General features: G+C 41.8%; 2 protein-coding genes across 5 annotated transcripts in view; both read right to left on the reverse strand.

Moving 5' to 3' along the window:
• Positions 1 to 4,848, reverse strand: part of NELL1 (neural EGFL like 1) — a 297,795-nt gene extending 292,947 nt beyond the window's left edge. For all 3 annotated transcript variants that reach the window (XM_039552597.1, XM_039552596.1, XM_039552595.1), the window contains exons 1-2: positions 4,698 to 4,848; positions 559 to 687 (exon numbers count right to left, since the gene is read on the reverse strand). In XM_039552597.1, coding sequence (XP_039408531.1) covers positions 559 to 687; positions 4,698 to 4,746 — 178 coding nt within the window. In that variant the 5' untranslated portion in view covers positions 4,747 to 4,848. The remainder of the gene's footprint in view (positions 1 to 558; positions 688 to 4,697) is intronic.
• A 4,364-nt stretch (positions 4,849 to 9,212) lies between these two features.
• The window catches only part of SLC6A5 (solute carrier family 6 member 5), a 33,872-nt gene continuing 16,684 nt past the window's right edge, over positions 9,213 to 26,400 (reverse strand). For both annotated transcript variants that reach the window (XM_010412651.4, XM_019293745.3), the window contains exons 13-16: positions 25,998 to 26,097; positions 19,685 to 19,785; positions 16,599 to 16,766; positions 9,213 to 14,340 (exon numbers count right to left, since the gene is read on the reverse strand). In XM_010412651.4, coding sequence (XP_010410953.3) covers positions 14,185 to 14,340; positions 16,599 to 16,766; positions 19,685 to 19,785; positions 25,998 to 26,097 — 525 coding nt within the window. In that variant the 3' untranslated portion in view covers positions 9,213 to 14,184. The remainder of the gene's footprint in view (positions 14,341 to 16,598; positions 16,767 to 19,684; positions 19,786 to 25,997; positions 26,098 to 26,400) is intronic.

The following is a 26,400-nucleotide window of genomic DNA, read 5'->3' on the forward strand; positions in this document are numbered from 1 at the left end:
TCACAAACTTTATGTTAGAAGACTTAATGAAGGGAGAAAAAAAAAAAAATCACAATTCAAAGTGACTTATCCTGTCCTTGATACTCAGCTTGGAGAGTTAAATACAAAAGTGCTCTATTGGCCACTTTAGCAGTTTTCACAAAGTTGATGAAAGACCTGCTACATTACCAATCAGTGTCAACACATTAAATGCCTTCTCATAGTTACACAGCTTTACTGTGTGTCTCTCTGCATGTATACGACCACAGAGGAAAAAAACACAAGAACACAACAAAGTCCATCCCTTGGAACCACTCAGACATATTTAGTGAGAAATAAATATTGGGCAGCATTGAAAACCTACCCAGAAATATTTCTCTAAATATTCCTTGCAACTACCTGACAGCACACACACACAAAAATATCATCTGTACATCAAGAACTAAATCCAATAAATAGAAATAAAAGAAAGCACCAGTTAAGTAAGACCACCATTACAGGGAATCAGTTAAGCATCAAAGCTCTTATGACCTTATGCAGACAGAAGCGAGATAAGAAAATTGAAGATGTTTCTCTCACCTTGGAATAAAAATGCTTTGCTGGCATTGTGTAGTCCTGACACTTGTGTTACCCCCAGGGTTGTGTTCACCAGATCCAGCTCTGTGATGATATCAATTTGTAAGTCAGGATCCATTCCAAATCCTACAGCTGTTGGAGGCAGAGAGAGTTAGATCAATTTTTATTTCAAATCACGTAATGCAAAGAACAGAGAAGAGTACCTAGCACAGACATTTCTAGTACCTTCCCACTCACACACACACTGTACACAGTAATTACTTATAAGACAGTGGCTCTGCTGCAGGAAAGAGAAGATATTCTATTCCAAGTCTTTCAATTAAACTATTTCCTTCCCAGAGATTTTACTACGCACATGTTAAAACATTCTAAAACTGATATATTTATCCAGTATCTTCATAAGGTGAAAGAGTAATAAATAAAGGAAAACATAACCACCTATGCAAAACGATGAGAGAGATTTGCAGCATTCATCTATTGGCCACACTATTTCCAGGGAGATGTAAGGACTGAAAATTCCTCTCACATTTCCTACCTAGCTGCAACCAACTGACCAGGCCACAGCTCATAGCCTAAATGTAATCCGTTTTCCCAGCTGGACCAAAGAACCCTGGAGGAGATATGGTAGTAGGGCAAATAACACCATCCTGTAGACTAAGAGCCTTGGGTGACTCACCAAAGTGTTTGATATTGCTTCTGAAGCACGCCTCTGTTGTTGCCAAAGCCTACCTACAAACAGCAGACATTCACTGACCCAAACCAGCTGCAGCACCACTGCACTGTGGGAGAGCCTACTGGAAAAGTACAAACCTAAACCTGAAATTCATAAAAGGCTTGTGACCAGGAAATGCCTGGGTACTCTTCAATCTGGTAGGGACCTGATGGGATTGACAGAAAAGACACAGACTGCACAAGTTTGAAAATGCCATGTTGATGAGCTCAGGGCAACTTGATGGTTAGCACACCAAATTCATCAAACATACCTCCATTTTTCTAGGGATGGGAAGAGGTCAGCCTGACCTCAGTGTTGCTCTCAACACAGCAGTTAAGAGGGACGTGAGATCTGCCTGAGACACAGGTCAAATACCTCATGTGGAATCCAAACACTTTCCTAATGAAATTTTTCAGTAACATCATTAGTAACAGGAACAGGCTCCAAGAACGAAATCCTGACACAGCTGAAGTCAATGGTAAAAGTCCCATTGACTTCCAAGGAGGAAGGACATTACCTGTAAGGCATGTGCAGATTGATTTCCACTAAGTGGACTTCACACTTAGGTCTAAATTGATTGATTTGTTATTCCAGGACTATACTTCTGAATCATTTAAGCAGCAAGTACTCTAGTTTGATTCTTTGAAAGGCTCTGAGAAACTACTGAGGTGTACAGAACGAACAAGAAGTTACATATACTACTCATAAATCTTCTGTACTCCAGCACTTTCTCTTTTCCTCAAGGATTAAAAGTTGTTGGAATAACATGTTGTGCTAAGGTAGAGGATTCTACTCCACAAGAGACAGAGAAGTAAAAAATACTGAAAACACAGCTTTAGGAGGTCTCTAGCAACCTTACTCTAGAAAGAAAATTAACATCTACAGGCATCTGATGGAACTGAAGCTTCAAGAGTGCTGACACATCCATACATACACAGTGCTTTCATAAGGATACGGGGATGAACACCTTTTTCAGAAAATTGGAATTGGAGAATATTAGAGAACCCAGATAAACTTCTTCAAAGGTAAAAGCTTCCCAGATAATCAGCAACATCACCAGGCTTTTAGTACTATCTTTGACTTCCACCCTAGACACTCAGGCACTGAATGACCACAACTGACACTGTCCACATTGGTGCACCAAGAACACCTTTCCCTCCTGGAATAAAGACCAGCACCAAAACAAGAAAGGACTTCTTATTCTTCTAAGGTTTTCATTCAACAGAAATGCAGCACAATGTAAATGGTGTGAACTTACCTATCAGCAAAGACAAGTGTTTGCCATCCCTGTGAGAAACAAGGGTATGCTGTCCCTCATTAGAAAGGGGTTACATCTATTCAGATCAGCAATAATCTACTAATATGAAGGGAGGTCAAGTAGGTACTAAAACTTGCTCAACAGAAAGGACAAGCTGTGTTCAGTAAGACAAATCTCAACCCCATTTAAGTGAAAGCTCTGTCACAGCCATCAACAGGATGGGGACAGAAACCACAGTGAGCAAGTATAGGCACTCCCATAAATCACAGTAGCTCCACTGCTCTATTAAAGCTGTTTATTCCAGCCTGAATACCCAAGGCTCAACAAGTATACATCACTGTAGCTCCACAGGTTTCAATTTATGCCAGTGAAGGACCTTGTGTGATAGCTTCGGTGTTCTCCCTCCCAGCTTTTAAAATACTTTCGAAAACAGAGACCATTTCTAATGTCACAGTAACTATTTAGCAAGAGTCTACACTGCTTTAAATACCTAGTCATTTTCCTGAGCTGGGTCTTCAAACGGCAGCAGGCACTCAAAAACCTAGTTAATAATTAATAAACAACAAATCAGCAGCTTCAGTATGATAACCAAGTCTCCTTTTCCCCTGTGGTCTCCCCCAGTCTATCAGACAGATACCACAGGCATATCAGCCACACTTGCATCTAGTATTTTATGCTGTCTCTCTTCAGTGGAACAAGCAGCTGGAATTACCATCTATTTCTGAAGTAAAAATTAAGCATCAAGCCGTCTGCTCTCACTGGAGAGCTGTGCAACGCCTGGGCCCGATTCTGGATGATGTTGCTTTCAATTCCTATTTAAAGTAATTGGGCCATTTCCCTTCAATCAGTGGCTTACACAAGCAACACTCCAAATGCTTCAGGCAGGTGGGCGGGAGTAAAAATCATCTCAGGACTTGGTGGATTCGGCCCAATGTGAACTGAAGGCACTACAGTAGATTAGAGGATTAAGCTATATAATTATGAATGATGTCACTAGGAAATCCCTAAAAGAAATTAATTCTGCCTTACAGCTCTGACAGCTTTTATTCTCTGCTTCTGCCTTTATCACCTACACCCAAGCACCAGCAATCATGCCACGCTCCATCTAGCTAATGTGCAGCCATGCAACATATGGAGCACATTTATAATCTCCTCGACATGTGTAACGTGCTATTTGGGGATGGAAAAACTTTTACTTAAAGCACACTCAACACAACCAAGCCATTTGCACGTGCCCACGTGAAACCATTCAAATGGTAAGGAAGAGGCATTTTGCTCTTTCCTCTCACAACTTCAGTGGCAATTGTTGCATACAAAGAACTTTCCGAGTAGTAGAGTTTTGGGTCCTGTTGACCATTTAAAGTCTCTGTGTGCACTATCAAGGGTAACACCACTATGAAAGGGACGGGGGGTATTTTCTTCCAACTATTTTTATGCCGCATGTCTCTGTAGGTTTTGATGAGGTTATAATTACTATAAGGATTTAATTATAAAACATTAATTCATTTGCACTTCTGATAATTGTGCCGGGTGATTTCCTTGAGAATAGCTACAAGCACCACGGCGAAACGTGCCCCTCAGCAGCTCCAACCGAGGAGGAGCGGTACCCGGGGACCAAGAACAAAGCCTTCGCAAGGAACAAGAAGCGGTACTTGGGTCGCGCAAGGCTGGAGAGACACCGGAGCCGGCACGGCACCGGCTGGAATAACGCGCTCGCAGCCCGCCCGTACCGCCGCGCCCCCCACCCGGTACCGCGGGCAGCTCCGCGCACCGCCCAGACAGAGCCCGGGGCCGCCACCGCGCACCGCCCGCCCGGACCCCGCGCCGCCCGCCGCTCTCCCCGCTCCCGCTCCCCGCGGGGCGCAGCCCGCACGCCGCTCTCGCAAAACTTTCCCACGTCTTGCCCCAGCCCCGCGAAGCGGCCGCCCCGCCGGGGCCGAGCCCGGCTGCGCCCCGCGGATCCCCGCGCCCGCCCCGCTCGGCGCAGCGGGGGATGCCCGGCCCCGCCGCGGCGCCTGCCGGCACGGCCGGGGCGGCTCCCGCTCCCCGCCGCCTCCCCGCAAAGTTCCGCCCGCCGCCGGCACACTCCGGGCGGCGGCCCGGCCCTCGCTCCCCGGGGAGGCGACCGGGGCGGACCCCGGCCCCGCCACTGACCCCGGCCCGGCCCCTCACCTGCCCCGGCGGCGGCCGCACACGCCCAGAGGAGCAGGAGGAGACCCATCGGCGCGGGCGCGGGCGGCGGTGCCCGCTCGCTCCCTCCCCGCCCGCCGGCAGCTGCTGCGGAGCCGCACCGAGCCCAGCGGAGCCGAGCGCAGCCTCCGACGCGCGGAGCGGCTCCGGCAGGAGGCGGCGGCGGCGGCTCCGCCCGCTGCCCAGGCGCGGCCCCGACGCCCCCGCAGCGGGGGCTCCCCGCCCGCCCCCCGCCGTGACGCGCGGCCCCCCCGGGCCTCGCCAGCGCCGCCGCCCGGCCACGGCCGCGCACAGAGCGGAGCGGGGGAGCCCCGCGCGGCGCAGCCGGCCCGCTCCCCCGGAACGGGAACCCCCCAGCGAGAGGTGCCCGCCGCCCGCTGCGGCACGTCCCGCGGCCCAGGCGGGTGCGAGGTGCGGCCAGCGCAGCTCCGCCGGCGGCTCCAGGGCACCTCCCCTTCTTCTCGGCGTAAGAATCAACCTTCATTAACTATTTACTCGTAGTAATAATTTATGCCACGTATGAATAAACACAAAGAAGTTCTGAGATATAATACAGAAACCTGTGCCATTCCTCGGCTTCTTGCATGTCCTTGCTGAACTCCCGTAACTGCGCTTTCATGTCTCTAACGTGTAAAAGGGAGGTAAAGTATTTAAAGATACTCGTGAGCCATATGAGAATCTGCTCTGATAGCTGTTCTAAAACCTGTCTTCAAGTATTTCTTCGTTCCAGCCTTTTAATTTGGCTCGGTCCTTGGCAAGGAACAGCATACCACATGCCTCAGTTATATGCAATGACTCTTCCCTGCAGAACACCTCATTTAATTTTGAAGGACAATTTACTGGCCCCAGATGATGTTCCCACCCTACCGAACAGGAGCAGAGTGAGATTTCCAGTTGATGTACAGTTCAAAGCCCCAGGATCATCCTCTGTGCTGCTTCCCCTCATCGTGATTTTGTGCTGCACAGTGCAGATTCCAGCCATCTTAAACGTTAAATAATAAGCTGTACATTTGGACAAAGTTAGGATGATACCATAAAAATCATGCCCATCTTAGGGGTGCAGTTGCATTCATACACATTTACATTGGCAAGAGCAAACAGTCTGACTTGGTTGCCTAATTACTTAATTAGTGAGATGTCTGGAAACAGCTGTTCCTGGCTGCCAGCAAGGTAATGCACTCCAGGAAACTTCTGGGGTGGCCACTCAGAAAGCACCTCAGTAATTTACCTCCAGTGCACCAAAACAACTTTTTTTCTTCGACTGTAACTTTGCAGCTTCTTCCCTTTGGCTAGGGTGCCCTGTTGTCAGCCACGGGGCGTGAGGAGGGGTACACACATGGTATACAAGTGTGTGTGGATGTACACCGACACTTACATAACCATAGCAACAAGACAAAGAGGCAATGGTACCTCAGCACGTGAAGACACACCCCTCTATTCCATCCTGGAAACATCAGTGTTCTGCATAGCAGTTACTATCTGATTCTAGAGATTTCTTTTTGTGGAGCAGGTCTGTATATCAAATTCTTGTTAGCTTAGATCTGTTTGTGCTTATCTGGTAGTAAAACCTGTGTCTATCTAGACACCAAATTGAATCTAATTCAAGTTTTCCATTTTCCACTTGATGCAGAGTCTTAAGTGGATATACAATTTAAACTGGTTGTAGATGATTCTCAGACAGATCTGTTTAACCTAAGTCTGGATTAAATGCCATTTATAAAAAAATTACTGTGGGTACATGCAAAAATTTGCACCATGTTATCAGCTGTAAAGCCCAGTTTCAAACACATCTTGAGCAATCTCATGGATGAAGAATATCCTAACCATTGCTGGTTTGTTCTTCTGTTCACCATAAGCATCCAAAAGCCCACAGGTACTGCAAAAGTAGCACAAGAAGCTTGGTAAAAAGTGAGTGCTCTGAAAAAGGCTGGTCCCACAGTTGTGGCTCTTCCTGTAGTCCAGCTCAATGCCCAAATGATCACACATTTGGAGAGCATTTGGAGAGCACGTATGTTCAGCTGCTCATATGGAGAAAGGATAGGGCAAATGGATGGAAAACAAGAAATCCCCTTCTTACAGCCAACACTATTCTTACACGTCCCCTAATGGCAACAAATCATCTTCCTTTATCACCAGAAAATCTGACCTTCTGGTATGTTCTTATGGGAAGTATAAATAGCTGAAAAGCCTGACTTCCAGATAAGAACTGTGTTCCTGAATATTCATAGCAATAAAAAAAAAAAAATCTGAAGGTACTTTTCAATAGTGAAACGTTTGTCCTGGAAAGTGAGCTGGATTTCAGCTCAGATAATACTCCTATGAATATTGTTCTTGCACTCTCCGTTGGTCATTGAATGCATCTTGGTTTTGACCTAAATTATTATGAAGTTGCTAACTGTGTGGTGTTAAACCATTAGTCCTGCCAGCCACAAAGCTTGTGACATTTTGTAGTTTGAGGAAGGATTTTTGGGCGGGCCCAGTGTCTCTCTGAGCAGTTTCAGGGCTGTCTGCGTGCCGCAGCTAAAATGCAATTAAAAGCACTATTACTTCACGGGTACCTTAGTACGTGTGGGCTCCATTGCCAGCTGCACAGCAAACGCTGGGAGACAGCAGTGCTTCCACCTGGGAAAAAAAATTATATATATATAAGAAAAATAAGAAAAATAAAAGAAAAACAAAGCCCACCACCTGTAGCTCATGGGGTAGAAAACCTCCTCTATTCACAAATAAGGCTTGCGTCCCTGGAAAGCCTGTCTGCACGGGGATACCTGAGATCCCTAAGAGCCAAGTTTGCTTTGCCGCCAGTAGAGGGCAAGAATTAGCAGCAGCGCTTACACCCAATTACTGCGAAGAGGAATAGGTGGAAAGGGAGGGGGGATTACTACACTCCGTGTTTGCCTTACCCACTGACAAATACTTGTAAAGGACTATAGAATCAGTTCAGCAGGCTAAAAGTATCCACGTTAGAGTTTATAATTACTTAGGTAACTAACAAATACATCAGAGTGAAACCTTACAAAGAGAAATCATTTTTCTACTTCTGTACACAGTCATGGAGCAATACCTACTGCTCTTTTTTTTTTTTTACTATTTTTAATTCCCAAACACATGGCTAGCTAATGTTCGAAGACTGAGAAGTCTAAACTAAACTTTACAGCTGAATAATCTATTTGGTGTGTGTCCTTCAACCTCCACGCTGACCATAGGAATTTCAGCACCAAAAGAGTAAAACTATTTCAGACTAAGCAAACCTGTGAGCACTGTAGTAGAACATGTGCCTTTCTTGCAGTTGTTAAGTAACATGCATTGGTTTAAATTGTGGCCATGGTGAATCCATACAACCAAGTTAAAAGGACATGGATTTTTATCTGTTCCCATGAGTTTAAAGATTTGATGCAGTAGATGCCTAATGGTGACAGCAAATGACTCTCTCTTACTCCCAAAATCAGTGTGTTGTATCATTGACTTACACTGGTTGATTTTGGGTGTTTGACACATTCCATGTGCCTCAGTTTTTCCTCCTGATAAGGGTATTAGTGGCACTTAGCTTTCTCTCAGGACTCTCATAATGCTTGCTGGTAACTTTGGACTTCCCCAAAATGAAATCTGCCTGCACAGATAACGTGCAAAGAGTGACTGTAGTCTCCCATCACCAGGTCCTACCAGCTCCTTTACCCACGCAGGCACTTTTCAGAGAAATGCAAGCTTAAAGACAGAACGAAGTACCAGAAGTGGTGAAACAGTCCTGCCACTTAGATATAGAGCAGAGTCTTATGTAGCTTAGAGTCTTCAGGCTCAGACCCTCGCCTGAAATGAATCATGCACTTGGCACGGGTATCTCTTGTGTTACCATTTTTGATGACACGTCCTGACATCGTGCTTCAGCTACTGTATTTGGGGAAAGTTTCTCTAAAGCTCATGTCTGCCGACAGTGAAACAGGTTGGACAAGTACCATTTCCATAGCAGGCTGGGAAGGGAAGAACCTGCTTTCCAAATCAGCGTTGTGGCACATGGCCCTCACCGCATGGCAGGAATTCAACTTCAAACACAAGGTATGATAACACCCCAAACTGTTCCTTACACTTTCCTTCTTCACTTGCTCCTCCTTTCAGCCCTCCATTTACATCTCCAGTAGATATGAACCTCTCCTGTTTTTAACAGTTAACAACCTTTGGGATGATTGAATTGATAGGATAAGAAGGATTTAAGCAAATCCAGTTGGTCTTCTGTTAAGCAATCAATTGTTCCACAAGGTACAGAACACTCAATAGCTAAGAAACCAGCCATTTAAATGATACTTGTTTCTGCAGCTGTGCAACATCCCCATTTCCCAGGAGGGCTGTTTCCAGTTGCTGCTCAATGTTTCTAACAATCAAATGGATCAATTCTGCAGATACCTTAAGGCTGTGTGTTAAGTAAGAATGATGTTTGTGGTGTGTGTTAGGTGGAGAAGGAGGTGGTGGAAAAAGAGACATTTCATTCACCAGAAAAGTTCATGTAATTTCTGTTTTAAACACTGGACATTTATTTAGAGTCTTTAGAGCCCATACATTATTGAATAATTTTAATTTATCACATCCAAATATATTAGGCAAATATACAATACAATAAATTGCATTTGTACACATAAATACAAAATTTGAGGTAGGGCCTCAAGAATAATGATATCTGAAATTAACAACATACAGCAACATAATATGTACTACATGAGATATATGTATGATGCATTCTTTGTAACAATATATCTTTCGCACATACAGCTAATGCAAAAATTTTAATGATCTGGTTAGGGTACAAATCTTTATCCATAGGCAGCAGTACCCCATAGAATGCCTGTAAATATATATATATATATATTTATATATGACATTACGCAAGTAATTAAGATTTAACCCATCAGCGATGGGTCTGTAATAAAGTGCCATAGGACACAGGGAGCAAATTCTCAGCTGGTGTAAATTGTCACAGCTCCAGACAAAGCTGTGACAATTTATACCAGCCAAGCATCTACCTTACAAGGTAATACTACATAATATGAAGGACAGATAACAACATGTTTTAGTCAATTTTCCTAGCAATGGAAGATAGCTATAAGGCAAATGGTTACCTGAAGATGTATTTAAATGTTATGGGCAAATAAAAATATTGCAAGCATTAAGATCCAACCTAGTTCTCACATTATGATAAACCCCTCAGGAAAACCTTCTCTCTTTAGTGGTAGGCTGCCTGAGGGTGACAAAGGCAGAAATCCCCTCCCACCTCAAGTCACCAACCTGAGACCCTCAGGAATATCAAGCTCTGACCATCTTACAGGTACCTTATGTGCACACTATCTAACTACAAACCAAGCAACAAGTGTCTCTTGCAACAGCAGAACAGAGAAGCTTTCTGGGATGCCTCTGGTCAGAAAGCTCTGCTGTCTTCAACCCATAGTTCCTACAAGTCTGTCCTTGATTGCAAGAAGAATTGGAGCTGCAGAATAAGAAACCAACAGGAGACCAATGACTGCCATGCATAAACATTGCTTTAACACAGGCAAAAAGAAGTCATATTATCCATACAACTGTACATAACAAAAAGACCAAAGGTATTTAAAATCAGTGTTGGAATTTGATGGCAAGAGATAGTCACACAGTGTATCAGAAGCAATGATCTTCAGTGTGGAGGCACATCTAATGTGGTCAGTGGAGCAGAAACGAATCAAAAGACTACTTGGACTCAATTGAAACATCAGATAAAGACAATCCAAGTCTTTCTCAATTAAAGGTCATTTTGTTAAACCCTTCTTTTGGAAACAAAGTGCTGCCTTGTCTAGCTGAAACACAGGTTTTGAACATTGCATATTAAAAACACTAGGAAGACCCCAAAGAATTTGAAGATGGCAAGCATTTGCATTAGGTATAATCTTTAATGCATACAATAATGCATCTCAGCTCATCCAGAAATTCAATTTAATTTCAAAGAAAAAATATGCATCATAATTTCACCAAATTTAAACATTTTTTACTCACAAGATAGATAGATCTGAAAGTACATACATCACATTTTTACTAATATGGCTTTTTCCCCTCCTTTTTTTTCTTTTAAAGATCTTTACTGTTATGCTATTAGTTACTAAATTTATTTTTAGAAAATTATCAAAGTACATGCAAACTTTCCTTAGAACATGGTAAATGAAGTGCATTCCCAAACTTCAAGGTAACTTCTCAGTTAAAGAAGACACTGCTGGTTAATTTAATCTCAACTTTCAGATTTGAACAGTAAAATACTTTAGAAAAAGTCTCATGTGACCAAAAAAAACCCCTGCTTTTCACGTACAGTGAAAATTTCACATCTTCTGTGATTTTTATATGCATTTCTCCCCTTTTCCAAAGGTTTTTGCAAGCCTAGCTATGGGGTCAAAGCTGAAGACAAAGATCAGCAAGCAAAAAAATCACAATCATCTGTTTACAGAGTTTCAAATTCAAGCTTAATCCTGTGCTAATGACTTAGCAGGCACAGGAACAACATCTAAATTAAAAGCAAGCAGATTAATTACATAAATCATGGAAAGCAATTCAGTTGCAATTTCACATGCAGTCTGGTTTGGTAATCCAAGCCAAAAGATATCATACCCCAGCAGTATTACTTCAAATGATATCTCTTTCATAATTCAGGTAGGCAGTAGCTGACATCCTTACACTGAGGGAACTTTATGGCAATGAGTTAATCCCAGTTCCAGTGCAAGCCTTGAGACAAGCTGGTAAGTGAAAGGATTCAGTACTCTCAAATTATTTGACTGTGTTTTCTCTTTTTCAAAGAGGACCAAACCTATGGGTATTTGTTATATTTGTTGTTGGTTTTTAGTGACATCAGTGGCGAAGACAAACTGGCTTGGACTCCAAAAATCAAACCGAGGTACGAGGCAGTGTTGGTCAAGAGAGACCCAAAACGATTTATCCCAACAGAAATGCATAATTCCCAAGAGAGGTGCTGACTTAGAATCACAGAATCAATAGGTTCCTTTCTGCACCCAGGGAAGGCCCCTCAGCCCCACCTAGATGTGGTAACCAAATTTCCAGCTCATCCTTGTAGACCTTCATGAGGTCAAACAGAGCATGGCTTCTCAAACCTGCCTCTGTCAGGAAAATAAAAGCCAGAAGTAAGAATAGCAAGTCTTTTATTAAAACAGCAGGCAAAGCTGAAGCAAAGGGGAACAGCTTTAAGGCAGAGAAGCTCACAGGAGGGTCCTGTCTTGCTGCTGTGTGAGACAGGGACCAACAAGAGCCCGTGGAGCGGAGATTCAGGCGTCAGTGTAAAATATTGTGGAATCTGCCGTCCCTGCCCTGGGTGACAACCCCTGATAGTGCTTCACTTGTCCTGTGTGAGGATTAAAGGTCTCCAGCAGTGCCTAGAACTGGCAACACTAATTGCCCCATGAAAGAGGAAGTTCAGCAAAATGAGTAATATATTTCATATACATATATATATACACACACACAGAGAAAAGGAGTTAACAATTTGTGGAAGTGTTACTGTAAAGTTTAGTTTTTTGTTTTCTTCAACGGGATGAAACAACACACCTACTGATCTACGGACACACATGAACTGAGGATTTACCTGAGACCCTGTAATATGAAGACAGACAGACAAAAGAACGGGATAGAAACAGCCCCTGAAAGGAAAGAACCATTTACAGGCTACTACAGTAGTGTCTGTGGGGAGGAAAAAACTGGCTAAACTACTAAGCTCATCATTTCTACACTGATTGGTAAGATATTTATAGGGACAAAAACATCACTAGCACACACTGCATGAACACTGATCACTGTTAAAAAATATCATATATGTATGTATAGGATATAACAAGATAATAAATGTTAATTTTGCCAATTATTGAAGATATATTTTTCTCCCTCATTCTAGTGCATTTACAATAAGTTGGGCTAATTTTCTATTTAGGTAAATAAATGTACTCTTAAAAAGCTCTATTTTTTACTCTGCCCAATAGGTAACAAAACTACATAAGTCTAATATTCATATGACTGCTTATATCTGATTTCTAAAATGTAATGATTTAGGATGTCCTACTGCTATGCAATGTTATGATGGCCATCTACTAAACTGTCCTCTCCCCCCAACCCTTGCATTTTCTAGATCTATTGTTGCATCTGTATGGATGACTGCAGTGGTTAATTATTGTGGATTTGGGGGTTTTTATTTAATGCAAATGTTTTAATGAAAAAAATACCCTATGCACGTTTCAGAGAGAATACTGCTTTGAAGAATTTACGTGCTATATATATAATATATAGACAAGTGGGGTCCTGCTATTTCCCCATTGGTTGAAAGAGAAGAATACACCCTCTGAAGGTTACAGGTTATATAAAGATGCTTATAGGCAAATTAATGGGGAGTCACAAAGTTGAACAGCACATCTAACTTCTAATAACTGTTTTCAGGTGGTAACTAGACTACACTTACCACTGTAAGAATACAAAGTTAGGCACAAATTATATGATGGCTTCTTGAGGAGATACTGTAAACAAAAGCAGAGAAACAAGGAAAATTATGTTCAGAGTATTGGAGTAAAGTGAGTAAAACCACAGGTGCACTTGGCGTGGAGCAAGTTTTCAGACACTTTGTATAACTGAGGCATTCCTAGTTGAAATGACAGATATCAAATTATCAAATGAAACATATGACAGGACTTTAAACAGTGATGCCCATACAACTAATTCTGGCACCATTTCCAAACCACTTCTAGACTCAAATGCAGTTTAGTCCCAGTCTCAATTGATCATTTTTAAAGATTTTGTTCTTATTTTTCTACTTGAAAAGATCAAATGGATTATTGTGCTTCAGTTCTCACCCCACATATTGCTTCCTGGTGTGCTGTTTCAAGGGTCTCCACTTGTTTAAATAACATAACAATCTCTCCAAGTTAGTATAAATCATAAAGGAGGTGTGCAGACCTGATGGGCCAAGGTTGGCTGTCAGTGTAGAAAAAGCAACCCCATTGCTATAGGAGCCTTATGCTGGATTTACATCAGGGCTTCAGGAGATCTTTGCTCACTTCCATCATATTTGAGGGCTGAACTTTCCTTGGAACACACTGGTAGCAAAAGCCTAGTCCCATCACAGCCACCTGCTACAAGGGTGCTTGTGGGAAATGGGTCAAACTGCGCACATCATTTCCTCTTAAGATTTTTAGGTTTGGTTTTGTTTATTCCTACATCACCTGACAACACCTGGTTATGTCACCTGTCCCACACAGGGCTTTTGCTATGTCACCAGGTACAGAACACGTCACGGGCATCACCTACACCTGGAAGTGGTCTAGTTAGGCCTTCCCTACAGCATGCAACAGTAAATCCTGCTTTCCTAAGCAACCACTTTCAGGCACTGCGGAAAAGAAAAGAAGAAACAGTGGGGGGAAAAAAATCAGAGAAGCCTGACAATGTTATTGCCACCCTTTTGTAATAATTATTAGCACTGGGTCCCCAATTCCATATCCTTCACTGGCAGTTTAAGTCCAAGGGAGGAGGTTCCCAGCGGATCAATCATGTTCCTGTAACGTTCGCCACGGTGCTTGGCCAGAAACGGGCCCCAGTCAGGCTGTGGAGAGCACACCAGCTTGAGCCGCTGCAGTGGGGGAGAGAAAAGAGAGTCTCATTTGGTGTCATGGAGCAGAATTACAATGCAGAAGAAGTGAGAATAGGCTCATTTAAGATTATTGATGACAGCCCAGCAATGCTCCACTGCTCAGCATTTGTTTTGCACAAAGTTTTCAAGATTAATAGAGGATAAAGTGCCCAGGTTTTAATTATACATTCTCCCCTGCACCGTGTGAGGGGAGCTCAGAACCACTGCTACAGACTGTGAGGCTCTCTTACTGAAGGACACGTGCACAATTACTTAGCCCAATGGTCTAAGCAGTGGCTAAATGCATTAAAATAATTGGATTTCTATTTAGTATATTTCCCAAATGTATACAAATGACCAAAAAGTAGTATATCACTATGAATGAACAAAGATTTTAATTTTGAGATGACAAAATATTTCATTTCTATCTGCGGGAATAAAGAAAGAGGAGAATGTCAACCTGGCAAACAATGAAAATTTTCTGATCTTTCCACTGAGTTCTTTATTGAATATATAATTTGATCGGTGCATTCACAGATAAAAAGGAAAGAAAACATATTTCTGATGACTTAAGAGGGAATAATTATATGTTTATTACCTAATAAAGTGAATCAGACCTCTCGATCAGTTATTTTAATTTCTGCTTAATTACCAGTTTGCAACTTTTACCTCCCAAATCAACCATAATAATTTTATGTAGCAGACTCAGTATTGAGGAGATACCAGACTACTAGAAATAACTTCAGCAGAAGCCCTTTCAAAACAGATCCAGCTCTTGGGTGTTTCTTTGGGTGCACACCGGGAGAGGCAGTAAGGAAAGCACCCCATTTTTGTGGCAATATGTATGCCACTTTTACACATTAGAAGTTTTGGAGCAGAACCATTTGTCTCAGCAAGAGAAGCTTATGAGACAAGGACCAAGTAAATCTAGTCGCACATTAGCTCATTCCCAGTAGGAGCAGTTGTCTCCTGACCCGGGCACTCCAATCTGCTCTACACAAGGGCTGAATGGCCCTTTAGACAAGTGGCCTCATTGCCTACTGCCAATCACGTGCTTGGATGCACTCCCTAGGGTGTCCCACCACTGTGAAAATTCCTCTCCTATGAAATTCCTTTGCTCTGTGGGAAGCAGAGAAGCGTGGTCTTTTCCCTTAGGCATGTGTAGTGTGACATATTGAGAGACCAGAAAGATTATACTATTTTAGTACATTTTCTCTCCTTTTCATTTTTGAAGCAGGAAACAGCCCCGGTGGGATTTGCAGGGAAGCTGAACTGCAAAAGCAGCTACAAAAAGGGGACCAAGTGTCTGTTCCTTCTCTCAAGGTGGGAGCAGCACAAGCAGCAGGCAGTGATGAGAAGGCAGAACCGAGAAAGCCTCAAAGACCTAAAAAAGGGCGCTGGGCTTCTCCAGAAGACAGGAGCAAGGCAAGGAAGGGATGAAATGCTGACATTGCTGTACCACACCCTGCCAGGGACTGAGGAGCCAGCAGGATGGGAACAGGCAGGGACAGAACACAGGGATGGGGAGAAGAAGGTGACCACCACGTTTCTGAAGCAGTGGGGGAAGTGTCAGGAATCCAATTAGCAAAATAAACAAAAGAAACTTAAATTAAAAATAAATTGCCACCTGGAATTATTTTAAGCCCAGGTGCCAGAAAGGATCAGCTTATTCAAGAGGAATAAAGAGATGAAGGGTGAAAGCAAAGATTGCCAGCTAGGTTTTATAACGAGTAGCTTGAGATGCATGAAAGGACTTCTTGCTCTACATCTTATTCCTGCACTTCAGCGAGTGGCACAGCCTCGTGAAGCACATCCTGGATGACTCCAGTGCCCAAACACCTGTGTGCACTTTGCACACAGGCAACTCCTGACGGACCTCTCCCAGTGCTGATTGCCAGGCTTCCTGAGCACCATACACACCAGCTGCTGATGCTTCCTATGGCTACACTCTGCTTTTGCAAGAAGGCCAGCAAAGCTAGAACATCTTTCTTCCAAGAAAGCCATGCAAAACCTCATTAAATTTGTCTAGATCTCATGAAACAAACCACTCCACAATTTAGGATCGTGTTTTTTGAGAAACTAGGAGTAGAAGGTCTGCATTTTGAATCAATTGAGCATCTCTTTGCAACACAGTAACTAGTTTACCAGAAAGTAATCTTAGCAGTATTAGACATTCAATATCACAAAAATCAATGTAAAATAAAAGAGACAGTCTCCTGCGGCCATATTTTTGAACAGCAAAAAGACAGAAGAATTACCTCAATAAATTTGCCTGGGGCTAGATGCATTTTTATCACAAACATAACTGGGATCCAGATGACTGAGCAGGCCAGCATCAACCACCCGAGCACCATGGACCAGCCTGGGTAGTGGTAAGCTCCATAAGTCATGGGTTCCCACTGGTAAAAACTGAAGCAGAGAATAAACTGGGAACAAGAAAGGAAAACAAATATGTTTGAATAAGCAAAACAAGCCTGCTATGCAACAAATGGTGAGTATCCACACACAGAGTTGGTGTATATGGAATACAGATAAAAGCGAGTACTCCTAAGGCAGGGTGCTGCCACCAGCTGTAATAAGTGGGTCAGAGCCTGAATCTAATGAGTTTCAAGGAAATCTTGCAAAATCCCACAAAAATCACTGTATTTGTGCCAGAATAATTGAAATTAGAATCTTGTCCCTAGAGTAACATGCTTTATTACAACGTCTATTGGCAGTTTTACCTAATGTGATTATGCTAAGTTACTCCATTTCACTTACTGTATGAACAGCAATACATCTGCTTACATTTGTGCATAATTCAGTAACTTTTGAGAAATGCCTGTGCTTGCAATAATTGCACACAGAAGATTTATAGAACTATAACTAGGTGAAGGCACATACAAAAATGATCAGCTTTAGTTCCAGAGATGTGGAGTCTAATGAAAGTCTAATATTAGGCTATCCAAATGTATCAAATATTAGCTTTACAGAGGCAATAATAGAAAAGAATTCATTGCTTGGTTTTGCTTTGTCTGTTTCCATTGCATAAAAATTGAATTATGACTGATCAGTGTCAATTTATTTCTCACTGTAAGCTCACTAAATATTGCATTTGGAGGGAACAACAACAGAACATGCAAGTTTAGAGAGTAAACACGGTCAGTTCAAATTTGTTTTCTTTAACAAACAACATAATTTCCTATTCCCTGGTTGTGATTACTGACAGTAGCTACGAGCACAAGTCTGATTAATAAAGGATCTGAGCAATTTGCAGAAAAGCCTTACAATTCCCTTCAGAAGCGTAAAACAGGATCTAAGGCAGCATCTTGAAAATAACCACTGAAAAAAAAAAAAAGGAGCTAAAAAATCCCATGTGCACATGCCTTCATTTTTAACAAGGTCACCAAGAGAAGAGAAATACCACTGATGTCATCCTAACACTACAAACTGGACTATGTCTTCAAACTTTTTTAGAGTGATTTGCAAACTATAGCCATACATTGCCACAACCAAACAGCAGTTAGTTAAGACAGATCTACCTGGTTTTCCCACACGGCAATACTGTAGTGCAGTGAAGACAATTGATAAAGAAAATCTACGTGAGAAAAGTAGACTAACTTCATTTTACCCATTGGAGAAATTATTCTCACCATAGAAAATTTCGTTTCTTCACAAGTCAGGATTTTATTGAGCCCACCAAAACTCATTGGTCCCTTCACACAGGTATTCCTGTCTGCGAAAACTAAACCTTTTCCAGTTTTCAGAAATAAATGTCCTCATTCCTGAATTAGCAATACTGAAAAGAAGTTGTTAACTTCATCCAGTGCCTTTTTCTTCCCCCTCCAGGAATAGAAAGATTTGCCAAAGCTTACACTTCACTAAAGAACAGCACACACAGGAACTTCCCAGCACATGACCTGAAATATACCTTCTCTGGAAGGAGTGACTGCAAAGGACTGGAGAGTCACTGCTTTGCTTCTCCACCCACCAGCTGAGCTCATACTTACTGTTTCAAAATGTGTGTCTTTTCAGAAATTCCAGAAACTTTTCTTATCTTGTACCTAAACCACTAAAAATACTCACCCAGAGGAGCTGTGGCTGCCCCATCCCTGGAAGCGTTCAAGGCCAGGTTGGATGGGGCCCTGAGCAACCTGGTCTAGTGGAAGCTGTCCCTGCCCATGGCAGGGGAGTGGAATGAGATGAGCTTTAAGGTCCCTTCCAACCCCAACCATTCTGTGATTGTGTGACATGTAGGAACTATTTAGCTGTGAAATGATGAGTATTTAAAACTCTACACAAATACAGAATCTTGCTGCACCTGTGGTTCAGGCTTGAGGACATCCAAGTGGAGGTACGTGCTCTCAGACAGAAAATACTGGGGAAAGAAGGCTCTGTTGTTTTGTGCTGATTTGTGAAGGTGAAAGCTTTTGAAATGGCTGGAATTATTATTTCATTCTTGCGTCAAAAAAATTATATGTGATTGCAGATTTTATCTGCACTTCAGTTAAAATGTGAGGGAAGCACTGTGTTAGAAACCTAGATAGCAAATGTAGATACAGTTACTGGATTTGGACCCCTGGACTTGAAAAAACTTTCATAGCAATGGTGAAATTGAGACTGTGACTTTTTTTTATTAAATTGAGACCTAAACGTGAAGTAAATACTAAGTAAATTCGAAGGAAGGTGTTGGGGAGGAAATGAAAATGAAAGAGAGATAGGAAAAATAACAAAAATAAACCAAACACGCTCAGTTTTTGCATTTCAGGGCTCTTTTTCTTCCCCCTGGACGCGGCGCGGGCCCGCAGCGCCACCTCCCGGGGCCCGGGGATTTGGGGACGGGAGAGTCCCGCTCCTCCTGTCTTTCCCTCTTATTCGCCCGCGTTTCCACCTTAGCCTTTCCAAAGCATCCCTCTCACATCAGTTTATGTGTCAACAAAATGTTTTTTTCCCTAGCTCAATCTGACAGCAGACAGGAGGATCATGTCTTTTCCCTGTGCATACATAAATATCACTCACATACACGTGCACATAAATATATATACATATAAAAATAAAATAATCCATAATGCTGCTGTGCAGTGGTGTGCCATAGCAGCATTTTGCATGGCCAGGAAAAGGCCACCATTTTCCTGGTAGACTCGCCATCCCTCTCCACCAAAACCACCATTATTTACACTGTTTCTACTACATACCCATGGCAAGAACACATGCATTGTGTTTAAGTATCTGCATCCAAGTTCTAGCTACTAATCACCATATGAACAATAATGAACATATAACAACAAAACTCTTTGGAGAAGACATTAATTTTTTTTTTTTTTTTTTTTTTTTTTTTTTTTTTTTTTTTTTTTTTTTTGCTTACTGTTAAAATAGTTGGGGTCACAAATGCCCAACAGACTCTCCAGAATTTACTTGGCTGGAATCCAATCATCATTTCTATATCTTCACAAAATCTTTGCAATCCTGTAAACGGCAAATGGAAAAGCAATTAGGTGTGAAAGAAACCAGCTGCAGTCTGCAACAGAGCTCCAGTGCCCTCCCTTGTGTCTACTACAAAATTGTGTCTAACAACAAAAACAAACTCTGACTTTTTGGTTGAAAACTTCCATGGAGGATCTAACTACACAGTAAAAAATGAGACTGATAGGGTGGGAACCATTCCAATAAAATATTTCCTTCTTAAGGATTAAAGTAATTGAGCTTTTACATTGAGATTAGATGTTTAGTGTGTTCTGTGTAAAAGCATTAATAATATGTTCTGGGCATCTGCAATTATTTGTCAATTTGTTTTATTTGTTTTATTTCCCTGTGAAGATCAGCCTTATTAATATCTGTATACCTGCTTCAGCACAGGCAATATTTCAGCTTCTCTGTACTTGCTACATGACTGGATTACAGCTGTACGCCTTAGCACTGAAACTGGTGATGTCCTGTTATTTTTCACCTGATACATAAGTGATATTTAAAATTGCTAGAGAACACCTGTAAGTATTTTAAATTATATTCAATGTTGTCTGAACAAAAAAGATCAACTGATGTGTTAGTTCTTCAGATTATTGCATTGATTGCATCTATAGAGTTACTTGAGTTAATAAAACATGCAAGACTGGAAAATGGTATTCCTGCCACTCTGCAGCTCCTTCCCTGGCCATGCCATGTGACAGGAAAAGGTGTGTTGGTCAGGAGCTGCTATTCCCTGTTGGTTATTAGTAATTTATCCAAAAATCATAAAAACAAAACTAAAATTGATTCCAGCTTTTCTAATTGTAATGAGAAGAGAGAGGTCTGAGCTGATCTGTCACGCAAATGTTAACAAATTGGGCCAATTTTATCTAAATTTTGCAAAGTATTATTCTGCAGCATTCTGTCCAACTTGCATGATGTGGGAAAAGCTTCAATACTGGAGAAAAGGTGTTGAGTAAGGGAAGAAATACTTGGAACAAAAGTAATAAACTACTTTATTTCTTATTGTATAGAGTCAGCCGCTGCAGCTGCTGAGTATAAGAAGGGATAGTCCCCAGGCTTGATCCACCTAATTTGGGAGCCTTCCTGTTGATATCAAGGAGAAATAAATCTATCCACCTGATTGTTGAAAGAATTAAGAAGGTAAAAGAATAGCACTGGTTCATCATCCAGTGCCTTCTGATGCACCTTGAAGGAAGGAGCAGGGCTGGGTGTTTGGCAGCCGTGAAGGCCCAGCCCAGGGGGTGAGCACACAGTAAGCCAGCTCAGGCTGTGAGAGAAAAGCTAAAGAACCATGTTATGATAAGGAATAGAGAAGAAAATTAGAGAAATTAAACAGGAAAAAGGTACTGCAAGTACTGTATTTAGGGAAGGGGAAAATTTAAAACCTGCAGTGAATGTAAGCTCAGAAAACTGAGCCAAGGTGACTCAGAGGTCACATTTTTCTTCTGTAACTGTAATTTCTTTCCCTCTTTTTCTCTTTTCTACTGACTACCACAAGTGTTCTTCTTCAGAAAGCCTCCTCTCTGTAAAATACATGTAATTTTTATGACTCATGGAATCACTGTACTTCAGCACCAGTCTGACTCATTGGGTCCATCTCAATTTTGTAATAGAAGTTTGTATGTCTGGACAAAATGTAACCTCCAAGGTCATTGTGTGATGGACCTGAAAGGAGATTTTTGCTGCAACTGAAAGATTTTTCTCTGTGTTTTATTTACCTGTGCAGCACCTGCAGTGAGCTCAGGGGAGATGCTCACACAGCAGCCAGCCCTGTTCTGTGCTGGGAACAAAGCTGGTCTTAAACTAATTGCAGCAGCACAAAGTACAGGTTGATGGGTATTTCCACGAAGTTTAAATCTTGTTTAAAGTGTCTACTTCAGCCACACTTGCTGCTGTAAGGGAGGGATACCTAACTGGATAATTACCAGGGGTTTCTGCCTCCAAAATTCATGCCACCTTCATGTAAACCTGCACAGATTTGTTTGAAACTGCAATTTTAAAAACTAGTTCCTTTCTGGAATGGTCAGTAAATATTCACAGTTTAAAGCACTCATAAATATTAGCAATTTAAGAGTCAAATGCATGTAAACAGACAAAGGGATTACACACTACTTATCTCTTTCCAGCAAAAGTTCCACAGAAAGACGCAAAGGATATTTTCATTAACAGTACACCAATTTTTTTTTTTTTCCAGATCTTAGTAAATCTGGTCTCCCTCTTACATCAGTCAGGCCTGCTGAATAACTTAGGGAAATAAACAACACATGATATTCCATATATGATTTTTCCCTCTCCAAAGTAGAATGATGTATTCATAAGTGCTGAGATATAAAATCCATTAAAAAGGAGACTGCAAACCTAGCCAGACAATTACTTCACCATTCTGCCACAGGTAGAATGTTCAAAATTACTAATGTTTTCTACAAATAGACAGCAGCAGTTACCACTCACTCTGACAATGAACTTTCCCGAAAACAAACTGTCAAAAAACAGATCTGGAAGGAGCATGAACAAAGTTATCATCATATATTTTCAGTTTCCAGCAGTGTTTCACTCAAACAGAGGAATTTTTGTCTTTAGCTTCATGCTACAAAATGCAACAGTGGGAATTATGCTGATGATTAAATTAATATCCCCACCTCTAAGCTGTTCTTTACTAATCCTTCATCATAATCTAAACAACTGGAGAATAAACATCTAAGACAGCATGTGAAATAAAAAGGTGCATTTGACTGGATTATGGAGCACTGACTCTACTGAAAAATAAGTGATTACGAGGAAATAACCACATGTGTCTCTTTTTCATTTAAAAATCTCAGCAAGCTCAGCAAGCAGAACGTGTAACAAGAACTAAAGACAAATTTATTTCATCATAAAAGTGCCTGCCACTGTTGTGCCAACCTGCCTGCCAAGAAGAGTACAAGTACACAGAGAAAGGTGTCAGTGGAGTGTCAAACAGCAGTTGTCCAACCTTGAAAATATATTATGCTAATTTTAAGCGCTGCTTGAAGGAATATAACCAGAGCAGCAGCCTCACTTATATTTACAACACACAAATCACAAATGCACAAGATGTATTTTTATGAACAGTCCTTACAAAAGTAGCTTTAACACAGTAAAAGTAGCTCTGGTATATTAGTCAAACAGGTAATGATTTTAAAGTAAGCCTTTCCTTTTTCATTTGAAAGATTGGAAGCTCCTTATTCTAGCAAAAGTTTAATTCCAGGGAACAGTCTTTGAAATAGATTATAGCAAAGGCTTTACCAACAGCTGTTGATGAACAATCAATTGTACAGAAAGCATAAAAAGAATGATTTGTAATTTGTCAAATCTTTTCCACATCTGATTACACTAAAGTAATAGCTAAATTTTGAAAAGCCTTCTCCTCTATTCAGGTCCTTCCTTTGCAGAGCTATTATTATTTCTGTATTATTTTATGTTTTTCTTAAATGTTAATGTTTTAAGAGATACTGGAATTGCTGGGGAAAGCAGACACTGGCCAGAGCAGTTTTTTCTTCCAAAGCTAGTGTCATTCCACAAAGGCTGGTTTGCAGCGCTTCTGCCACACAGTGTTCAGAGGAGGAACAGAGCCAGTATTTTCTCCCTATTTACCTTCATCCTTATTTAAAATCATGCAGAGCAAAGAAATTTTACAGATTTAAGTAGTTTTTAAAATATTAAAAATATTTTAAACACAAAATATTTATTTTGCACACTGATGGTAATGGTTTTAAAGGGGGCAATCTTTGGCACTGACCATGTGAGTGGTCAGTGAAAACATCTAGTACAGCGTTGTTCAGGCATGCTGTCAGCAAAGTGAGGAGAAGGAAGGCAAAAAAATCCCCAACAAACCCTTAAACTCTTCTTAAGCCTCCCCACTCATCACCTCTTATGAAATTGTATTGATTTTAGAGAAGCTGCATTTCATGTCACTTCTAAACCAACTGTAATTGAATTACTTACATTTCAGGGACATAAAAAATAGCCAAGAATTTTGATCAACCAAAACACAACTGGCCTAAATCAACTTTTCTCTCTGTATTTTGATTTTTTCCATCATATTCTGTAACATTTCCTCACTAGGTCATGTCTGGCTTACCAGTCAATCTCTCAGCCATACTCACTGAATTGGATGTCAGTGGAGGTAAAATACACTGCTGAATTTCCATGAAATGTGAGAGGACAAGGAATGGTTGATTCCCTGTCCTGTTTATAACATTTATTTCTCAAGCAAGAGCACTGAATTCTGCATGATTTGAAACCTGTACTATATTTTAAAGCACTCATGTTACAGAGTGGACTCCACAACACAGGCAGATACAAGTATTCAATGAAAAGCACCAGAATCCAAGGTCATGTGGCTACACAAGCACCTTCAGCAGAACATCTTGGATATTTATGCCTAGCTGATTAAGCTATATAATTCATTCCTGTCCACAGCAATAGCAGAAAAAGCCTCACACTCCAGCCAGAAGTTAATCATCTGGTATGTGGGAAGATCTTCTCATTTCCAAGAATCAGTCTCCTGAAAACACTTTGGGCAAGTTTGGAAGCACATCACTGGCTGGTATCAGTTGTAACTACAGCAGCTTTGTGGCAATTGCACTATTCTATACTAACTGAGGAACTTCCTCACAGTTTAATGTACATCAGCATGGGTCAATATAACTGGTGTTACCCCTGTGGATAATTAATCATTCCAAGTAGCTGCAGAGTCTTGAGTCTATGTTATGGACTAATAGGAAAAAGGGAAGGTTGGATGTGTACATGGAAAAAAGGGCCTTCAAAAGTTTTTAAATGCTGTGTTGGGTTTGCAGGGACAAGTTTTGGTAGCAGTGGGGCTACAGGAGTGGCTTCTCTAAGAAGCTGTAAAAGCTTCCCCCATGTCTGGCAGAGGCAATCCCTGGAGGCTCCAGGACAGACCAATCAGGAATGATAGCAACATTTCTGATAACGGATTTTAAAAGGACAAAAAATTTATTGCACGGGTGTTATTCCAGCAGAGAAGAGAGGAGTGAGAGTATGGGAGGGGAACAGCCCTGCAGACACCCAGGTCAGTGAAGAAGGAGGGGCAGGAGCTGCTCCAGGTGCTGGAGCTGAGATTCCCCTGCAGCCCGTGGTGAGGCAGCTGTGTCCCTGCAGCCCATGGAGGGCCACAGGAATGCACAGATCCACCTGCAGCCCATGGAGGAGCCCACACCAGGGCAGGTGGATGCTCAAAAGAGGGCTCCGAACCTGTGGGAAATCTGTGCTGGAGCAGGGTCCTGACAGGGAGCTGGAGACCTGTGGAAAGAGGAGTTCACACTGGAGCAGGTTTCGTGGTAGGACTTGTCACCCTGTGAGGGACTCACACTGCAGCGGGCTGTCCTTGAAGGACTGCACCCCATGGAAGAGTGACCCACATTACAGACATTCATGGACTACTGTTGCTCATGAAATGGACTCATATAAGAGAAGTTCATGGAGAACTGTCTCCCATGGGAGGTACCCCACACTGGATCAGGGACAGGACTCCTCTCCTGAGCAGCGGCAGGAACAACCTGTGATGAACTGACTATTACCCTCATTCCCCATCTCCCTGCACTTCTGTGGGGAGGAGAAAGAGCTGGGAAGGAGGGAGGGGTGGTGGTAAGGTGTTTTTAAGGTTTATTTTATATCTCATTATCCTGCTCTGTTTTTCTTAGCAATAAATGCAATTAGTATCCCCAAGCTGAGTCTGTTTTGCCCATGACAGTGTTTGTTGAGTGATCTGTCCCAGTCCTTATCTCAACCCATGAACATTTGTTATATTTTCTCTCCCCTGTCCAGTTGCAGAAGGCAGTGATAGAGCAGCTCTGGTGAGTGCCTGGCATCCAGCCAGGGTCACCCACCGAAAATGCAAAAATACCTCTATTGGCTCAGGAGGTCTCTGTCCCTAAAACTGTTGAAGAACAAAAGCACCCCTGGAAAAGTGTCACCAAATGTTTGGTCTGTTCTCATACTCATATCTTTGAGCTATTGGTGGAAAATGTCTTGAGACGGTATGAAAGTCTTTTGAATACATGCATTTAAAGGTATCCTGAAGTCCTATCATGTTTATGTCCAAAATAAGAGAATTTTGAGCCTTTTTATTACAAAGAAAAACTACTTCTTTCCTTAAGAATTTCACTTTATCATATGTTAAAATGTTGCTTTGGTATAGGCTGTCCAGTAACAATATTTTTTCTTACCATAGATATAGGAAACTCCAACAAGCTCAAAGATGGCAATAATGACAAGAGAGTAAGAGGCTGCATAAGTGTCCACAAGCTGTAACATATACATTCCACCCTGAGGAAAGAAAGATAAAAGATTACTTGTGGCATTGAGGCAGTCAGAGTGAAGAGGAACAGGACCCAAGTAAGCATCCAAACATCAACTGGACACAAAGTCATGTTGCACTGTAGCTTCTTCTTCCTGGCTGAATGAATATCAAATCCAACAAGAAAAAAGCAGAGGTACACCTGATTCTGGTAGCTAGGACAGCTTGGGAAGACTTTGAATTCAATCCTTTAAGATTAAGGACTGAAATGTGATCAGACCTTCCACCTGCAGTGTCTCCAACCACATAATACTACATCAAAAGCAAAATCA

This window comes from Corvus cornix, chromosome 5 (assembly GCF_000738735.6).
Source record: "Corvus cornix cornix isolate S_Up_H32 chromosome 5, ASM73873v5, whole genome shotgun sequence".
In the NCBI taxonomy this organism is placed as follows: Eukaryota; Metazoa; Chordata; class Aves; order Passeriformes; family Corvidae; genus Corvus; species Corvus cornix.